The following is an 18,637-nucleotide window of genomic DNA, read 5'->3' on the forward strand; positions in this document are numbered from 1 at the left end:
CACAACTCTCGCCAACAAAGAAGAAATTCTCGAGAGTCTCGTGAAAGCCAACCGCAAAGGCCTCGTTTGACACCTCAACAACGAGATACCTTACTACAAGAAGGCCGATGTTTTGAATGCTTTCGAACAGGACATAAATATTTTGGTTGCGCACTGACAGACTAGCGGAGCCGATGCCTGCGCCGACAGTCGACAGCAACCCAGGACTATTTCCAGCCAAATGAGCTAAACCGGCCATTGGATTAGTACCTGACATCTATGGCATACGCCTTGAAAACTACAAATGAATTGTGTCGAGCATATGGCAAAGTCAACGGTTTGAAAGCCCTAATTTTCTTTGACCCAGGAGCTACAAAGATCTTCATCCGCCCAAAATTCTTGAAGCAGATGCACTTTGATTATGATGCAGAGGATGAAGAAATTGAAGCTGAGCTAGCCACAGGGCAAACTCAGAAAGTGGTACCACTCATTGGTGCTCTTCCAGTGACTATCCAAAATTATCATGGAAAAGCCGATTTCCACATTATGAAGTTGGGCAACTGTGACGTTCTCTTGGGCTTGCCTTGGCATGACAAGAATGATGCGACTCTCCACGTTCGGAACCGAACCATCACCGTGATGCAGAAGGGCAAGCCAGTCGTCCTCAAAGTTCGGTTGTCCGAACAAAACCCTGAATGAACTATCTAGTTGTTTTTATAGTTAGATACTTTTGAACTTTGTTTGAGAAAGTATTGTTTGAAACTTTGTTTGAAATTTGTTTGAAATGGATGGTATCTGTTTTAAACCTGTCTTGGTGCCGATTTGAGTTGTCTGACTCTGGTTTTAATACTGGTTTCAATGATTGGTGATTTTTACTCCCGGCTGGAGTAGTGAGAAACAATGTTTGAGAATGCGTGTTCATACTCATGGCCCGAACCCTTGTTGAAAAGTGTTGTTTTTACTCATGGCCCAAACTTGGATGGTTATTTACGGGGGGAGTATTAAGAAGTCTGAGTAGTCCTTACTCTCAGTACCTCCAAATGACGCAGACTGCGGTCTTGGGGGCGTTTGGTTGTAAAAGGCCTCTATATCTCATGGCCCGGACCTTTTTAGATTATTTGCGGGAGGAGTGATGAGGGAGTCGTTGAACAGCTCATGGCCCGGACCGGGATGGTTATTTGCGGGGGGAGTGTTCATTGGCGACTTTTATGTTTCTATGTCTTGTAACATGCACATGTGAGCATTTGTGTTGCATTGTGATGTGCCATCTGTCGAATGTTCTTGATTGGATGAGATTGCGTGGGTATGTAATTTTAGTGCATCAAAACACTCGTGGAAGATCAATGCGGTCTGGGTGTGATGGCTAAGTTTACTATGCCGGAATATCAAGAGTTCTGATCTGGACGGAAGGAGAAGCCAACTTCTTGATCAAAAGAGCCGAAAGGAGAAGCCGACTCCTTAACAAAAAAAAGAAGAAAAAGAGCAAACTGATTGTTCCTCGGATTGTCCCTCGGAATTTTTTTGAGCTAAACTTGAGTTGTTTTGCAGATGTGCTGTAATCGCGAACGAGTACTTTCTTTCAAGAAGGGGGGATGTCACAAACTGCTGACGTGTCAAGCCTTGAAGAATGGAGCCAACTTGCAGATCACAGCCGAAGGGCCTAAACCCTAAGAAGAACAAGTAACAGAAGAAGAAGTCCTACCAACTTATGGGGACCCCATCCGATGGGGCCCCAGTGACATCAAAGAATTAAAATAAAGCAGGACCCACCCACAAACACACGCACAACTGATGATGTGGCAGCAATACGAATGCTCTGAAAATCACGCTGACATTGTTGACGTGGCAGGCCGTACGGATTTTCGCGTTTTGCACTGACATACTGACATGGTAGGGTGTGGATTTCCATAAATTACGCTAGCAGCTTTTGGGCATTGCTCTTGGACCAGATGCTTTTGAGTTTGAAGGATTTTCATGTAAAACTGCTTTTGGGGCCTAGGCCTTTAAATATAAGGCCATGGGCTCATTCTTTGGTATGCTTCCTGGAGAAGGTGCAGAGTCTGGAGTACCGGCTTGTACTGTGTTGATGCAATATAAAGAAATACCAAAGGGGCGCCAAGGTTTGGGGCAATACTCTGTGGGGTGGAATTCCGCCACTCCGTGTCGTGTGTTCTCTCTCTCTCTCTCTCTCTCTCTCTCTCTCTCTCTCAATTTAGTTGTTATTGAAGTGCTAAAAAGTCTATTCAGTTTGTTCTTTTCTATTGGCACGTGGTGCCCGTTTTGTGACAGTACTGATATACTGATGGCCCTTGCAAGGCCTTGTGCTTATTTGACACCCCACCTGTGAGGTGGTAGGCTTACAAATAGAGGGAGGTCGAGGAGTATCTGGACATCCACGACTCCCCTTAATAAATTAGCCTAAGTGACTTTGGGAACGGTTCATACACCTATATGCTTAAGTGGCTGCACTGTGCAAGTGAGGTATGCAACTATTGACCTGCATGATCATACACGTCCTTCTAGTGGCTCACAAAGTGCGAAGCTAGATCCTAAGCATAGTCACACTGAACGGCGTTTCGGCGGCGGGAACAGGAACGGAGTTTCCCCACCGTTTCGGACGAGCCGAAACGGCCTTCAGGATGTCATTTTTTTAAAGGTGCAATTTGGGGCAAAAATCGTGAGCCTATCTTATGGACCCGATCTTATGTTTGCAGTGATTTTAGTGATATGTATTAGACATATCAAGACTCTCACCTTTGATCGTGTTTTATGACATTGATGTTTTGGATCATGGATACTATTGAGTCATGGCTCTTCACATTTTGACATGTCACATGCTACAAACTTACATGTATCATATGTGATTGTATCTTGGTTTGATTCGTCACACCATGAAGTACTAGGTTCTGGTTTGAAAAGAGTTTATGAAGTGGTAAGTTGTAAACTTGTAACTAGTAGGTTTACCGTTTCTGTGGTTTGAGCATTAAGTTTGAAACTTTTGAATTAGGTCTTCTCATTTTTCAATTCTGAATACACTTATGGCCCCTCCTAGGCTACTTGTTTTATGAAATACATTGTTTACAAATTGAAAAAAAAGTGCCGTTTCTCAATGGTTTCCGCCTCGGGCAAAACTTGGAAACACCGGTTTTTTTCGTTTCCATTTCTTCCGTTTCCGTTTCGAGTGGTGACTATGATCGTAAGCTATACTAACCAAGACTATGCCGACTTGTAGCAGTCGCTTGTCCACGTGACTCATGTGCAATGTGCACGTGACAACCATGTTTGGTTGCGATTTCTTCCAATTTCTTCAAACGAGTGACCACAGAGCGTAATCGGTAGGATCGGACATTTGCATAGCTATTGACACTCCTTTACGGCTGTTGAATCGACAACACGGCTTGTTTCTACACACAAATCGGGACATCTTTCTTGGTCTAGTACACACACTTGGTAGAGGCGGAGTACAACAGTTTCCTACATTGCTAGTGATAGCATCGTTTGGTGCCTGGCGTTCCTTAGACTGCTACTACACTCATGGACTATTGTCCTCTTGTGTACATCGTAGCAGACATCCTCATTCGAGGCCTCACATCTTCGACTTTTGGTGGTTTGTTCAACATCAGGTGCAGAGAGGGGGTGTTAGAGCTACACAACTTTGCTGCTTCACTTCGGGTTATGACATGCTTGTATGCTATCGTGCTCCTGAGGCCGGCTGGCCATCCACTTGCATTCATCTAGATTCTATAGGCTTCATCTAGATCGGACTGGGCCGTCTTGACCGGCTGGACATACTTTTGTCCAGTGCCCACGCTAGGGGCTATTTACTTGGGTGCCCTTATTTTCCAGTTTGGTATTGTGGGGCACTTATTTGAGCTGGCCAACTAAGGCATAGGATCCTAAATAGGCAACCCCTCCTGTGCCAGTGGTGTATGGTGTTGTATCTGTGAGGCGCCCCAAGTGGGGGGTCCTATATAGGCAGCCCCTCCCGTGCCAGTGGTGTATGGTGCTATATCTATGAGGCGCCCCTGGTGGGGGGGTTGCCCCTCACCCGGGTCATGATGGGTTTGCTGCCATTTGCAGTTTGTAGTGTTTTTCTCTCTTGTTGCTCTCTCTCTTCTCCCTTCCGCTTCCGCTCTACCCACTCACAAATGGTGTATTTGATGGGGATCACATTGTTTCACACAGGTGTGCAACATCAGCAATGCTAGAGGGCCGCTATCACCAGGCACACTTACATGAGCCCTGCACAAAGGGTTGGATTGTGGACACTAGTCACCCCTCCTATGACGTATGCAGCAGTTGTCTGGGCACTAAGACTCGTGGCCTCTTGGTGGACATAGATTGAGAATCTTTGGTGGACACGGATTGAGAGTCAGTAGGTTATGTGGATTTTCCACATTATACATAGCAAATCCTTGGTCCTGCATGATATTGTCATATTATAGGTGGCTACACCACCCATGCCAGTGGAGACTCTTCCAGACAGTATGCTTCATCAGAGAATGAGAGAGATACCACAAGATAGACTCTCATCCAACGCCTTTGAGGCATCCAAATAATTGGCGCCGGGGGGGGAGTGGGGGGGAGGCAGATCTTGCTATGCATAGATGGCACAGTGGTTAAGTGCTTATCTTCTTGATAGAGAGCAGCTACCACCCTTCTAGTATGACCATGACCCCCCCATTGATCCACCCTTCTGAATCGGGCAGCTACCACCCTTCTAGTATGACCATGACCCCCCCATTGATCCTCCCTTCCGCTTCCGCTCTACCCACTCACAAATGGTGTATTTGATGGGGATCACATTGTTTCACACAGGTGTGCAACATCAGCAATGCTAGAGGGCCGCTATCACCAGGCACACTTACATGAGCCCTGCACAAAGGGTTGGATTGTGGACACTAGTCACCCCTCCTATGATGTATGCAGCAGTTGTTTGGGCACTAAGACTCGTGGCCTCTTGGTGGACATAGATTGAGAATCTTTGGTGGACACGGATTGAGAGTCAGTAGGTTATGTGGATTTTCCACATTATACATAGCAAATCCTTGGTCCTGCATGATATTGTCATATTATAGGTGGCTACACCACCCATGCCAGTGGAGACTCTTCCAGACAGTATGCTTCATCAGAGAATGAGAGAGATACCACAAGATAGACTCTCATCCAACGCCTTTGAGGCATCCAAATAATTTGCGCGGGGGAGAAGTGGGGGGGAGGCAGATCTTGCTATGCATAGATGGCACAGTGGTTAAGTGCTTATCTTCTTGATAGAGAGCAGCTACCACCCTTCTAGTATGACCATGACCCCCCCATTGATCCACCCTTCTGAATCGGGTTCTTTACGTAAAAATAAGACAATTTACCATAAGAAACCTATGCTTTGGTGAAGGCATCCCAAACCCGAGTTAGTTCTCCCTTCAAGTCAGTTTAAAAGAATTTGGATTCCTAAAGGTTCTCGTTCAGATCCGCCTTCTATCCCTGAAATCAATCCAGTTGTTTTGCACAACACTATTTCTAGTAGAGTACAAGGTCTCCCTAGGGCTTCAATCTCTAGAATTGAGAGTGATGACCCTTCTAACCATAGAATTTTTGCTTAATAGAGATTTCAAACGGAGATTGATTTACTTATCTAGCGCCATGGAATTGGGTTCTTTTTCTTATAAAATATTTGAAAGGTATAATATAAGGATCCTATTTAAGCTCTTGTATACCCTTGAGAACTACTCTTATGAAGATTTGGAGCTAAGAGAGTCTCACAATACTCAACTTCGAGTACTGTTAGGCAAATTTCTGAAGTCCAAATGTCCTAGTCTGAAAAATCCCTTGGTTGGAAAGAAAGATTTGTTGATAACTATCTTTACCTCCCCTGACTTAGACAAGATTGGATTAAGCTCTATTTTGAGATCTCAAGAAGCTTTGGATGCTCTCCCTCCTTGTGTGAGAAAGGTATGGAACCATCCTGCCGTAGCTTTCAAATATGTGAAAACTTTAGGACAAAAAGCTTTCAACTATAGTGACATAGGACGTAATCTTAAAAAGCAAGAGAGGCTTGCAATCTCACGTATTGATTGCCCTTGTAGTAAAATTGCCTTTTCTTCTGACGTAAATGGAGCTTTGGGTCATGTAGTTACTGCCGATTGTTCTATCCTTCCTTCGGATTCTTTGAAAGACCTTTTCTCAAGAGGTACTAAATATAGGCTCCCTTCCTCAAACGACTCTTGCCTTCTCAAAGCCATAGAAAAAGGAATTTCTAGTTTCGTAGTAAAGTTTGAGGAGTCTTTAGGAGTTCAAGGTATTTTTACCCATTGGAAGTCTGTAATCCTCAAGAAAGCTTCTTTGAAATTAGCATCTTGCTCTCGGAACGTTTCTTCAGGAAGGAATAGCTTATCTTCTTCTGATCGTGATGCTCTTAGGAAATTTCATCGCGATTTTGTAATCTCTTATGTAGATAAGTGCTCTAATAACTTTGTTGTTACGTGCAAAAAGTTCTATTTAGAATGCTTGTTAGGTGAAGTAAATTCTCAGACTTACAGTGATTGTGATCTTTCAATGCAAGAGGTTATCTTGAAACATGAAGACTTTTGTAAGTCTTTTGGTTTTAAGTGCCAACCTAAATTACCTTTTTTATATACCGTTTGGAAGTTCCACAAGAACCCTATAAAGCCTAGATTTATAGCTGCTTCTTGTAACACCTCTTTGACCGAGGTTTCCAAATGGCTTAGTTATTGTTTCAAAGCCATTTTACCTAGCGTAAATGAATTGTGGAATAATATGCTAAAGGAAGCAGACGTACCTACCGATTCAAGTTGGATTTTAAATGATTCAGTAGGTGTGATTCCTGTTTTAAAGTTTTTGAACTCTTCAAGAAGCCTTAAGGAGAAATCTTCTCCTTTATGTCTCCAAACTTTTGACTTTACAACGCTATACACGAAGCTAAATTTGGAGGACCTTAAATTTAGAGTCAAGTCTCTTATTTCAAAAGTTTTTGCGTACAAGCTTGAGAAGGATAGGTACAAGGCATTGCTAGTAGAAAAGTCAGCCTTGAACTTTGACTTCTTATGGCTGAAAAATAAGAATGTAGATGTAGACAAAGGAAGAAAGAGATTCACCAGGATTGTAGATGACATTGACATTATATCTTGGTTAGATTTTCTTTTGGACAATTTATATATAACCATCGGCGACTCTCTTTTCAAGCAAACAATTGGTATCCCTATGGGTACCAATTGTGCTGTTTTTCTTGCTAATTTCTATCTTTTTACTTATGAGTTTGATTTTATGGAGCGTCTTGTCCTTGCTAACACTTGCCCAATATTTTTGCACAAGTTATGCAATGTAAGACGCTTTGTAGATGATCTTTTTGTCCCTGACGTTCCTTCTTTTCAAGATTTTATGTACTTGAATTCGAGTTCTGTAGGCGGAGGGATTTATCCCAAGGAGTTTTGTGAACTTAACTGTACCACAAATAGTGATTATTGTGCCTTTTTAGACCTTAAGATTTTTCAGACTCCCTTGGGATTAGAAGTAGATATCTATGATAAGCGCCTTGAACCAGAATATGCCAATCTAAAAATCATCCGCATGCCTCACATTTTTTCGAACATTTCTCTTTTAGCTAAGTACGGTGTCATTTGCTCTCAACTATTTAGATTTTCTCGTCTTTGTTCTAGTAAATCTACTTTTGTTGTTCAATCTTGCCATCTTATTTCTTTACTAGTTGAAAAAGGATACTCATTCAAAAGAATCATGAAAAAAGTTCGTTCATTTTTGCATCGTAGTAAGTTTATTTTTAGTGTTTCTTCCTTTGGAATGTTCAAGATAATCAGTAGTAAATTCAATAGAAGTGGGGAGCTAAAAAGCCGACTTATTGTTTGACTTAATAACACCTTATGTTGTTGTTTTGATCTTTAGCGTTTCTAGTATTTTCACTATAGCTTGACAATTGCTAGCCTTTATCATGGCTGAGTATGCCCATCACCTCCGGAGGGTGATAGAAACTCAGCTCGTTGGTTTTGTAGAGTACGTTCAAAGCATGAATGACCTCTATATAAACCTGCACCTACTCTTGGGCACTGACGACGTGAGTAGGGATGTCATAGCTGTTGTCCAAGCTATGCATGATAAAGGTGATAATCTTATTCTTCCTGTTTGGACAAGCAGTGAAGTTGAGATCACATATTGTCAAGTTTGGTTCTTTGCTCTTTGTAGGTTTGTAGTAGTATTCATTTTTCGATTTCATATTTAGCTTACCTGAGGACTTAAGAATGTGTTCTGTTATAGGTTGTTGTGTGAAGTTTGATTTCGAGGATTAAGTTTTTAAGATGTCTTATCCTTTTTTTTTTTTGCTTAAAGTTGAGTACTTGTTTTAAGCCAAGTAAGTTGCGTCAACTTATTTTACACATACCTTTTTTGAAAACATTTTTAAGTTAATAATGTTTTGTTTCGAAGCAATCAAAGTGATTTAGTTAGTTAGTTTGTTTGTTTTTGTTTTTCTTTTCTTTTCGTGTGTCCCTTGCTTTTATAGTTTTATGAGTGCTTTATTCCCTCTTATAATTCTTGGGTTCAGACTATTCTGAACTTATGAAGGTATATAGAATGTCTAATAGCTACGCCTCAGAGAGACTTGGATCATGCCTAAACAGCCTCTTCTGCTGAGATGTTGTATTGCAGAGATTGCTTCTTGAGTGTCTTGGAGGACGGATGCATCTAGAGACTGCGATACAATGGACAAATACATTCTTAGTGGGCCGGGCCATAGTAGCATCCGTAGGTATGTACGGATCTGTATAGTAGTACGGTACGGTCGTATGCACAGTACAATATTGTACGGCATCACTTGGACAAATTTTTTTTTTTTTGGTGGTTTGGGGGGTCAGGCGTACTGTGGACGCCAGCCATGCGATAAGCTTTAAAGTTATTGAGAGTGTGAAGGCCAGCAGATACAAAAAAAAATAATTTTTAAACGCATCGGCTGCAAAGAGCAGACTTGGGTTGTAGAGAAGTGCACAGAGGCCTGCACACACCTAGAGGAGCCAGTTTTTTCGTTCGAAGAGGTAAGCCTTGCACTTTCTTGTGTGTTCTCCACGCTCTCTATGTCTCTTTGGAGTTTTCTTGCGTTCTGGCGAGTGCCGAGTCTTGTCTCATGTGCGAGCACTTAATCTTCTGTGTACACTCTCCAAGGTTTCATCAAGCTGTGCAAGGCCAACCCAAACTGGGCTCTTCACCCAATGTCTTGAAGCTGGACCCAACCTCTTCTCTGAAAGGCACATGCACACGTGTGTGGCAATGCAAATATTGTGACGAGCAGTACACTAGTACCATTACTCGAGTAATCTGTCACAAGGCGGGCACCACGTGCCAATAGAAAAGAACAGACTGAACAAACTTTTAGCACTTCAACAACAACTAAACTGTAAGAGAGAGAGACGACACGCGACACGGAGTGGCGGAATTCCACCCCAAAGAGTATTGGCCCCAAACCTTGGTGCCCCTTTCGGTGTTTCTTTATATTGCATCATCAAAGTACAAGCCGGTACTCCAGACTTTGCACCTTCTCGAGGAAGCATGCCAGAGAATGAGCCCTAGCCTCATATTTAAAGGCCCTTGGCCTGAAAAGCAATTATAGTAAAAAGCCTTTAAAACTCAGAAGTTTATGGTTCAAAAGCAAAGCCAAAAAGCTGCCAGCGCAATTTATGGAAATCCGTACAGCCTGCCATGTCATCATGTCAGCGCAATTTCCGGAATCTGTCTGCTGCCCTTAGGGTTAGGGTTAGGGTTTCTGCAGTTTTAGGGTTAGGGTTTCCAGAATTAGGGTTTGCAGGTTTTAGGGTTAGGGTTTTCAGAATTAGGGTTTGCAGGTCTTAGGGTTAGGGTTTCCAGCATTAGGGTTTCAGCAGTTAGGGTTTCTAGCAGAAATTAGGGTTTAGGCCCCTCGGCCACATCTGTAAGTTGACTCCATTCTTTAGGCTTTGACTCGTCAGCAGTTTGTTACATAATCAAGCATTTGGGGTTGCACGAATGAATGTGGTCCATGCGATTAAATTCCGCTGCTCTTAAGGGACCTAATGATTGAGGAGTGCTGTCCTGCAATGGATGGTGCAAGTAGTGTGAAAGGTGGTTCTACTGCGCAGGATGCTCTACATGATGCTTTCATTGGTGAGGATAGCCTAGGTACTGAGGCGTTCACGCAACCCTCTAGTGCTCAGAAGAGGGCACGTGTTGGTGGTGATGAAGAGGACCTCTTGCCATGTGAGAGAGGTGCATGGGAGGCACCAAGAGACTACTTTGCCGAATCGTGTCTCAGCTTAGGCTTGGGTCAAGGAGCGTCAAAGGGTGGCAGAGATGGAGATGTGTCGCACTCTAACTGAGTGCAATATACCTTTTAATGTGCTGAGGACAAATCAATGGAAAAGAATGGTCAAGGCAATTGCACAAGTAGGGCCTAGTGAGACTTGGGCAGGGCTTGATTACACAAAGATGAGGACCACCATGTTGGATCAGCAAAAGGCCTTGATTGACAAGGTTCTAACCCCTTTGAGAGCAGGGTGGCAGGAATGGATGGGTAGACATTCATAGGCGGCACATAATCAATATTCTTGTGTCGGCTTGTTTGGGCACCTGTTTCTTGCGTGCTGCAGATGTAGGGAGGGCAGGAGATAGGATCACATGGGAGTTCATTTTTGGGCACATTCAGACAGCTATCAATGAGGTTGGTAAGGAGAATGTAGTGCAGGTTATGACAGACAATGCGAGCAACTGCAAGGTAATGGGTCAGATTGTTGAGACTTCATGTGCTGCCCATTGCTTGGATTTACTCATGGAGGACATTGGGAAACTTCCTTGGGTGCAGCCTACAATTGCAGATGCTACAAAGATTACCACCTTTTTTCGCAAGAAGCATCGGGCTCTTGCTACCTTTCGGAGCCACAATACTTTGGATATGGTGAGACCATCCAAGACCAGGTTTGCCCGCATTTACTTGGTTTTGACGAGGCTCTACAAGGTGAGAGTTCCACTTCTATAGACTGTTGTGGATTCGAAATGGCGAGACATGCACCACTCTCAGCAGGAGCCCACATCCAAGACCAGGTTTGCCTACATTTACTTGGTTTTGACGAGGCTCTACAAGGTGAGAGATCCACTTCTACAGACTGTTGTCGATTCGAAATGGTGAGACATGCACCACTCTCAGCCTACATTTACTTGGTTTTGACGAGGCTCTACAAGGTGAGAGATCCACTCCTACAGATTGTTGTGAATTCGAAATGGCAAGACATGAACCACTCTCAATAGGTGTCAGGAGCCCAGGAAGCATAGACAATGGTTGAGACTTTCTGGCAGGAGGTGCAGGCCCTTTTAGTGGCACTTCAACCGGTGTATGTCCTCCTCCGACTTACAGTTATGGAGGGCTCAACTTTGGGGTTAGTCTATCATCTGTTTATGCAGATGAAAGACCATGTCTCCAAATGCTCTCTTTTGACTGTTGAGCGGTAAGTACGAAGCATTTTTTGTTTCTTTGACATGTGAATCTTATTATCTTTGCGCATGTGTATTATGCAACCTAATACATGCCACGTGTGTCATAAAATTTCAGCCGATCATACATATTGGACTTTGTAGAGAGACGGTGGACGTGTATGAGCCATCCCATTCATGTGATGGCTGCCATGCTCCATCCTCTCTACAGATGCCCAGAGCTATGGAGTAACACTGCCTTGAGCACGCAGTCGGAGTTTGTAGGGAAGATGTTCTCAAAGGAGGACTAGCTGCAGATAGACAGAGATTCACATCGTACATGAATGGCATTGGCCCTTCTTTTGCGAGAGCTGTTGCATCGAGGAAGGAAGCCACGAAGCTTCCTTTGACATGGTGGCACTCTTATGGGAGAGTTGGTCTTTCTTCGTGTTCTCTCTCAGGTCCATGCTTGTTCCTCAATTCTCACGGGTCTTTGATATCCATAACTATAAACATGAAGTATTAAGATCGGTCCACGCTTGCATTGCGCTCTTGCACATGCAGGATTGCTCAACTAGAGCATGTGAGCGTAATTGGAGCTCCTACTCTTTGACACACCAAGATTTGGGATCGCCTTAGTACTTCTCAATTAAAGAAGTTGGTGTATTGTAGAGCTAACATGAGGCTCATGTGGAGTTACCATTGTTTTGGGTCACCCATGCAGGTAAAATTTTAATTTTACACATCTCTCTTCTTTCTCATTGGCCAAGATCAATTTCAATGTTCACATCTCTAATGTGCTATGGGTTGTACCTTTAAAATTTTAATAGGTGGATCCGACGTAGCTAAAGATGGTGGATGATCCTAGCCCATAGGAGGTGGACAGATAGGTCAGAGACGATCAGATGAGATCTTGAGAGACTTACATAGAGAGCTTGAGAGTGTGGATCGTCGTGTGACTCGGTCACGTGCACGAGCTCTCAACATTCCTTTGCGCCTTGCAGGTCCAGATCCAGAGAGAGTGAGATGGGAGAGCATTCGCAGGGGGAAGCTCCCTGTTCGCAACAATCAAAGGCGTGCGAATGAAGCTATCGATCTCATTCGCACCGAGATTCCTGATCCAGATGAGGCGGCTTTACAGGAGCCTGTGCCATATGCCACTGCTGTTGAGCCAGAGTATGATGAGGAGGGCAATGTCCTTGATGATGGAGGCATGCTCTCTTCAAACGATTCATCTTCTGCATCTGATGATGCATTTGACTCTTGAGGCTCCATACTTCTCAAGATGCTTCAGAGAGGATTGAGCAGGCTTTTATTGATTCTAGACTCACCATGATGGACATTGGATTTATTTTGGATGTAGTGTTTCTTGTTTTGTTTGTATGTACTTATGGCAAATGCCATGGACATGGTTGGAACTTTGTAGTTTGTTTTATCATTGATGTAGAAGATGACTTTGTTTGTCTTTTCATGTTGTGTTGTAACTTGTTTAAGTTTCTGCCTTGCTGCTCGAGTTTTCAGTTTAATTTTAAGCATTGTAAAATGTATTCATTATAAGTCTAGCAGGTCATTGGGTTAGAGGTCCATGAATAATTGAATTAATACAGGGTTGTTTACAAACGGCACGTACTGATTACGTACCTAAAAAAGTATTCGTACAAAAGTATGTCCCTTATGTTTGGATACTGTACCGTACCTGACGTACCTTTCCACCTTGCAACATACTGCCAGTGTGGCGATAGGATAGCTCGGGAGTATCCTTACACAAATTAGAGATTGAGAGGACGAACTGCCCACATTCCCAGAGAACAGAGGCTTTGCAGAGGTTGTTCAGATGGGTGGAGGATGAGGAGCATTACACCTAGCCTATTAGAGTATCCGGAGCCGATACACTTCTCTATTTATAGACACAGAGAGATGATGGCATTGAGCAAGTCGGAGGGACCGGAGACAACTGGGCCGCTTTATACTCGAGATCTAGAGACATAAGAGAGATACTCCTCCAATCACTTACTGCCTCTAGTGGAGGGTGATAGTCCTAGGCTCACCTATCTCGATTCTCACCTACTTCTTCAAGATGCCATCCCATCCTCCTCTCCTACCACCCTGAGAGGAGTCAATTCACAGTAGGCAGAGACTGCCCAAGCTACGGACATAGAGACTCAGGCACAACATAAGAGAGCCAGGCAGGAGCAGGTAGAGAGGGCCTTATCAGACCTTTCGGTACCAGGTGGAGCTAGCTAGATACATGCATCTGATGATTGTATTCCCCAAGTATATAGTTCTCATACTCCCAGATTTAAAGCTCCATCCCTCTCATCACTACCCTCCCCACCCATATTTATACCACCCTCATGTCCACAGCTTGAGGATTTTTTCATAGTAGCACTTATTTTCTGTACCTTTTGTCATTTTGCTGGATATCTAGAGGGAATACACATGTTTATGGTTTTGTCTCATAGACCAATTTTGGCATCTAGAAGACATAAATCTCTCTCTCTCTCTCTCTCTCTCTCTCTCTCTCTCTCTCTCTCTCTCTCTCTCATCTCCTCTTTGCTGTGGTTTTTCTTTGGCAGCCCACCGTCGATCTCTCTATTACACTCTCAATCCGCTTCTTGCTTTGAATTTTGGTATTTCGCAAGACGAGGGATTCCTCCTTTGCCACAGGCTGCCCTATTGTTTCCTCCATGGTGTGCTGTTCTTGGGCCGTCACCTCTAAGGAACAGGGCTGTTGCCATTTGGGTGCCTGTTGGTTGTGGCTGATCCAGAGAGAGGTCCACTGCAGGTTGTTTGAGTGTGGCTGTCGGTACTTGAAAACAGAGGTGTCACTGCACTGGTTGTTGTTCCATTCACTTACTCACTTTTCTATCGCCACTCTAACATCAGAGCGATGGTGTGCTAAGTAGTGAGATTGTTGATCATGTTGGAATTAGGGTTGCAGGAAAACACACATAGCTTGGAGAAGACGAAGGAAGCTCAAGGCACACAACAGAGAGTATTACTTAGTGTGCAATGGAAAGATCGATAGCCCTAGAATGAATGGGTGTATATACAATGCACGAGGGAAAAAACCTCCTAGTGAGGGGAAAAAATGCCCCGGCGGTCCGAAGTGTGTTCACACACATCACTACCACATGTATATGGTAACAAATTCCCCCTGGAGTGATGCGGTGAACGAGAGCTAGCACATGAGTAAAGGGAAGTGCCATGCCCTGAGGACATGATCAGTCCACAAAGGGGAGTAAGCCCAAAGCTTTGCGGAAAGCTTCGAACTTCTCACAAGACAATGTCTTTGTGAAAAGGTCTGCAAGGTTGTCCTGTGTTGGCACATATGCCAAGCTGATCTCTCCTGCTGAGAGCCTCTCCCTGACATAGTGGTAATGCACCTCAATGTGCTTTGTGAGAGCATGAAAAACTGGGCTCCTCGCAACTACCAACTTTGACTGTCGTTGGCAGTGTCCTGTCCAACACCCAAATCAACCATAAAGGCGTCTGAGCCATACACACTCAACCGTAGCTGTGAAGACTGCCTGTACTCAACCTCACAACTAGAAGTGGCCACAGTAGGTTGCTTCTTGCTCAACCATGATATACATGAACTGCCAAGCATGAAACAAAAACCACTTGTGGACACTCGCGTGTCAAAACAACCAGCCCAATTTGAGTCCGAAAAAGCACGTAAGTCTGGCGGCAATGATCCCCCTTTGGGATAAAACAAGCCAAGATGTAAAGTGCCACTCAAGTAGCGGAAAATCCTCTTGATAGCTTGCCAATGCTTAGACCCTGGGCTATGAATAAATTTGTTGACCTGTGAGACTGCAAACTGAATATCCGGCCTCGTGTTGCATACATAAATGAGGCATCCAACAACAGTTTGGTAAAGAGTGACATCTGCAAGATCACCAGCATCATGAAGGCTCAATTTCAAACCTGTTTCCGTGGGAGTGGCAATAGGTTTGCAATCCTCAAGTCGAAACTTACATAACAATGTCTGACCGATGTACATCCCAACCAAAATGAGTTGCCAATGCACATAGAAAACGCATAGTAGTCATACGACAAGTGGGAGCAAAGTCTCTTCATAATCTATGCCTTTTTGTTGTGCATAACCCTTTGCAACAAGTCGAGCCTTATAGCGATCAATCTCACCTTCCGGCTTGCGTTTCAACTTGTAAACCTACTTCGTATTAATGGCCTATTTGCGAGCAGGCAAATCACACAAAGTCCATGTGTCATTTTCTATAAGTGCATCGTATTCTGATTGCATGGCAGCCATCCAGTTTTCTGAATTCTGTGCTTCATCAAAAGACAGAGGTTCCTCAACATTTTGTAAGCTAGACCCAACCAAAGCATAACAATCTGATGCATAAGATGCATGGCGAGAACCTGAACGAGTACGACTAGACAAAGGTGTATTCAATTTACTGTCACGCAAAGTATGCACCAGCCATTTAGACATACCTCTAGCCTGCTCATTCTCAGCCCTTTCCTCATCAAGTACATCATGTACATCTGCATCAGTAATAGGCTGATTTGTAACATTTTCAGAAACCCCCATAGGCTATACATTTGCCTCATTGGAATTTACATTCGTACTTCCACCACTGAAAAGAGGCAACAAAGTCTTTCAAATGTCGTGTGAGCTCACATTACTGTCTCTAGTACATGACAGCAAGGGCTGAACAGAATCTTCCACAAACACAACATTCCATAAAACCAAAATACGCTTTGTTTGTGGATGATACAACCTGTAACCTTTGCTTTCAGCACTATAACCAACAAAAATACATTTGACAGCCTTATCATCCAATTTTCTGTGCTGTGTTTGTGGCACCAAAGCATATGCCAAACAACCAAAAACACGCATGTGCTCAATAGAAGGCTTTCTATCATGCAATGCTTCATATGGAGTAATAGACTGCAAAGCGTTCGTAGGACACTTGTTTAGTACATAAGTGGCACACATGATGTGTTAGGTGCAGTGGAATGAATGTTTGCGCTTTGCTCAAGATGAGTGCTCTGAACTGTGCTCAAGGTTCCTTTTGTTCTTATGGAAGGTAGAGCCTTCCGTTCTTAGTGAGAGAATGCTATGATCACAAACAAAGTGAATGGACACTGTGTGTGCATGTGTATGAGACTGAGAGATAGAGAGAGAAGAGAAATACGACACCATAGACGTTGTAAAACCCTCCTCCGAAGGCCCCACTCTCGTCGGCAAGAGTGGTCTACTTATGATTGCACAATCTGGTACAAATGGAATGCATGGGACTGATGCAAGTCTAGGCTATGTTGACGATGACGACGAAGTCGACCTAAGGGCTGAAATCTGCAATCTTTCTACTGCTGTCCAATAACGCTATGGGCTGAAATCTGCGACTAGTCCAAAAACGCTGATTTTAGGGGCTGTTTCTGTGGGTCTTTGTCGCTGAAAATCTGCAGGTTTAGGGTTGAAAACTGATGATCTTCAAGGCTGAAAACTGAGGTCTTTCTGGGGCTGAATCTACTACCTTTTTAGGGCTGGTTCTTGTTGGTCTTTAGGGCTGTAAATCACTGCATGTGCCGGATCTGCAAGGCTGAGGCTGAAACCAAAAACGCTAGGGATGCTGTGTTCCAAAAACGCTAGCTGTAGAAACTTCTGCCGCGGTGGTTGTTGATGCAAAACGCTAGTGCTGAGGTCTTCTTGGCGATGGGACTGCTGAGGAAAACGCCAATCTGATGTTTATGAAAAACGCTAGGACAATGGGGGATCTTACTTGAGGGAATTGCCCCCAAGGAGTTCTTGCTTGAGAAGTTGCCTGTTGAGCGGTGAAGCTCCTGTTGCCTCTTCTGCAAAATAGTGCTAGCTCTAGTTTGCTTATATATTTTCTTACCCAAATTGCCCTACCTACTTTTGTTGGCAAGTCACTTAAATTAATAAGTGAAAAATATCAAAAATAGGGAAAATAGGCTAAAATCACTGGAAAATTCCCCTGATGGAATCTGATGGATTCTGATGATCATGCTGACAATCATGCTGTGTGCAACCAGAGGATATGCATCTACACTAAGTGACTGGGCATGCACGGTCTACGAATAGACTCACAAAAGTGCCAGATCACTTCTAAATCTAGACTGACTGGACTGATTGAACCCTGATCATGCTGTAGCTTGTCCACGGGCACATAGGGTTGGATGTGTCACGTGACATCCCTCCTTTTCAAAGTGAGGTACTGGTACCGAACTGTATGGCGTCGAGGGAGATCACCACTAGCATCCGGAATCCTGGAAGGGACTCTTCGCTGGCCCACTCTGATGTGTGGGTCGTGCGGTACTTGAACTTCATAAAGGTCTTCAAGGCTTGCTTCTTTGGGCTGCGCGGAAAGCGACACAAAGTTTTCCGAGTCTCCTTCAATGCTTCAACTTTGTTGAGAGTCATGTTTCTTTCTTCTTCAAGAATCTCCATGGCTGAAAATTCCTGAAACCACTTCCAACACAAAACCATGAACATACCTATTCCATGTAAAGTGAGTGGAAAAAATCTTGTCATCCTAATAGACTGTACATGCAATGTAGATGAACAAAGAGACGGAGTGCCAATCTGTTCACCACACACATGCAAACAATGAGATCGAATCTTTCTCTTATGATCTAAAGCAATCAACTGTGGCAATTCACAACGGAAATTCCCATGCTTCGTGCTCATATTTTCATGTGCTCTTTCTACAATGTGTCATGCCAAGAGACATGGAATGTGACTTCCTTGAATGCATACTTTTCAGCTTTTCATGAACAATCCGCATACAACTGTGCTCATTCATGAGTGAAACGTGCTCAACGTACAGTATGTCATGCCTAAGAAAAGGGATCACATAAAGACGCTGACGAAAATACAAGAAACGATCATGAATGAAACACTCAAATAATACGTGCGTATCAATCATGCGAACACATAATACTTCCTGTGAGGGTTCTTTGGACCTAGGCTCGACAGCCAAGATCGCTTCTTCCTGAATGATCGAATCGTCCCGTGGGGGTTCTTTGGACCTCGACTCGAAAGCCAAGATCGGTTCTTCGTGATTGATTGAATCTACAACGAGGTGAGCTTCGCTAGAAAAAGCCTCCACTAACTTATCATCCTTGTGAACAATCACATCATCTTCATACAAATCATCATGCTTGTGAGAAATCACATCTTGATCATGCATATCATCATGCTTATCAT

The 18,637-nt window shown here is 43.7% G+C and overlaps 1 protein-coding gene across 5 annotated transcripts in view; it reads left to right on the forward strand.

The window, feature by feature from the left end:
* The window catches only part of LOC147432158 (ribosome biogenesis protein YTM1-like), a 51,934-nt gene that overhangs the window by 26,856 nt on the left and 6,441 nt on the right, over positions 1-18,637 (forward strand). The window contains exons 1-4 of one of the 5 annotated variants that reach the window (XR_015185526.1): positions 695-11,471; positions 11,576-11,897; positions 12,001-12,160; positions 12,267-12,390. The exons of 1 other annotated variant lie outside the window; for it this stretch is intronic. Coding sequence is in view for 3 of the 4 variants with exons in the window: in XM_086492144.1 (XP_086348270.1) it covers positions 12,441-12,703 (263 nt within the window). In the remaining variant the exon portion in view is untranslated. 3 more of the 5 variants (XM_086492148.1, XM_086492144.1, XM_086492147.1) reach the window with 3 other exon arrangements.

This window comes from Adiantum capillus-veneris, chromosome 20, assembly GCF_014529385.1.
Source record: "Adiantum capillus-veneris isolate H3 chromosome 20, ASM1452938v2, whole genome shotgun sequence".
NCBI lineage: Eukaryota > Viridiplantae > Streptophyta > Polypodiopsida > Polypodiales > Pteridaceae > Adiantum > Adiantum capillus-veneris.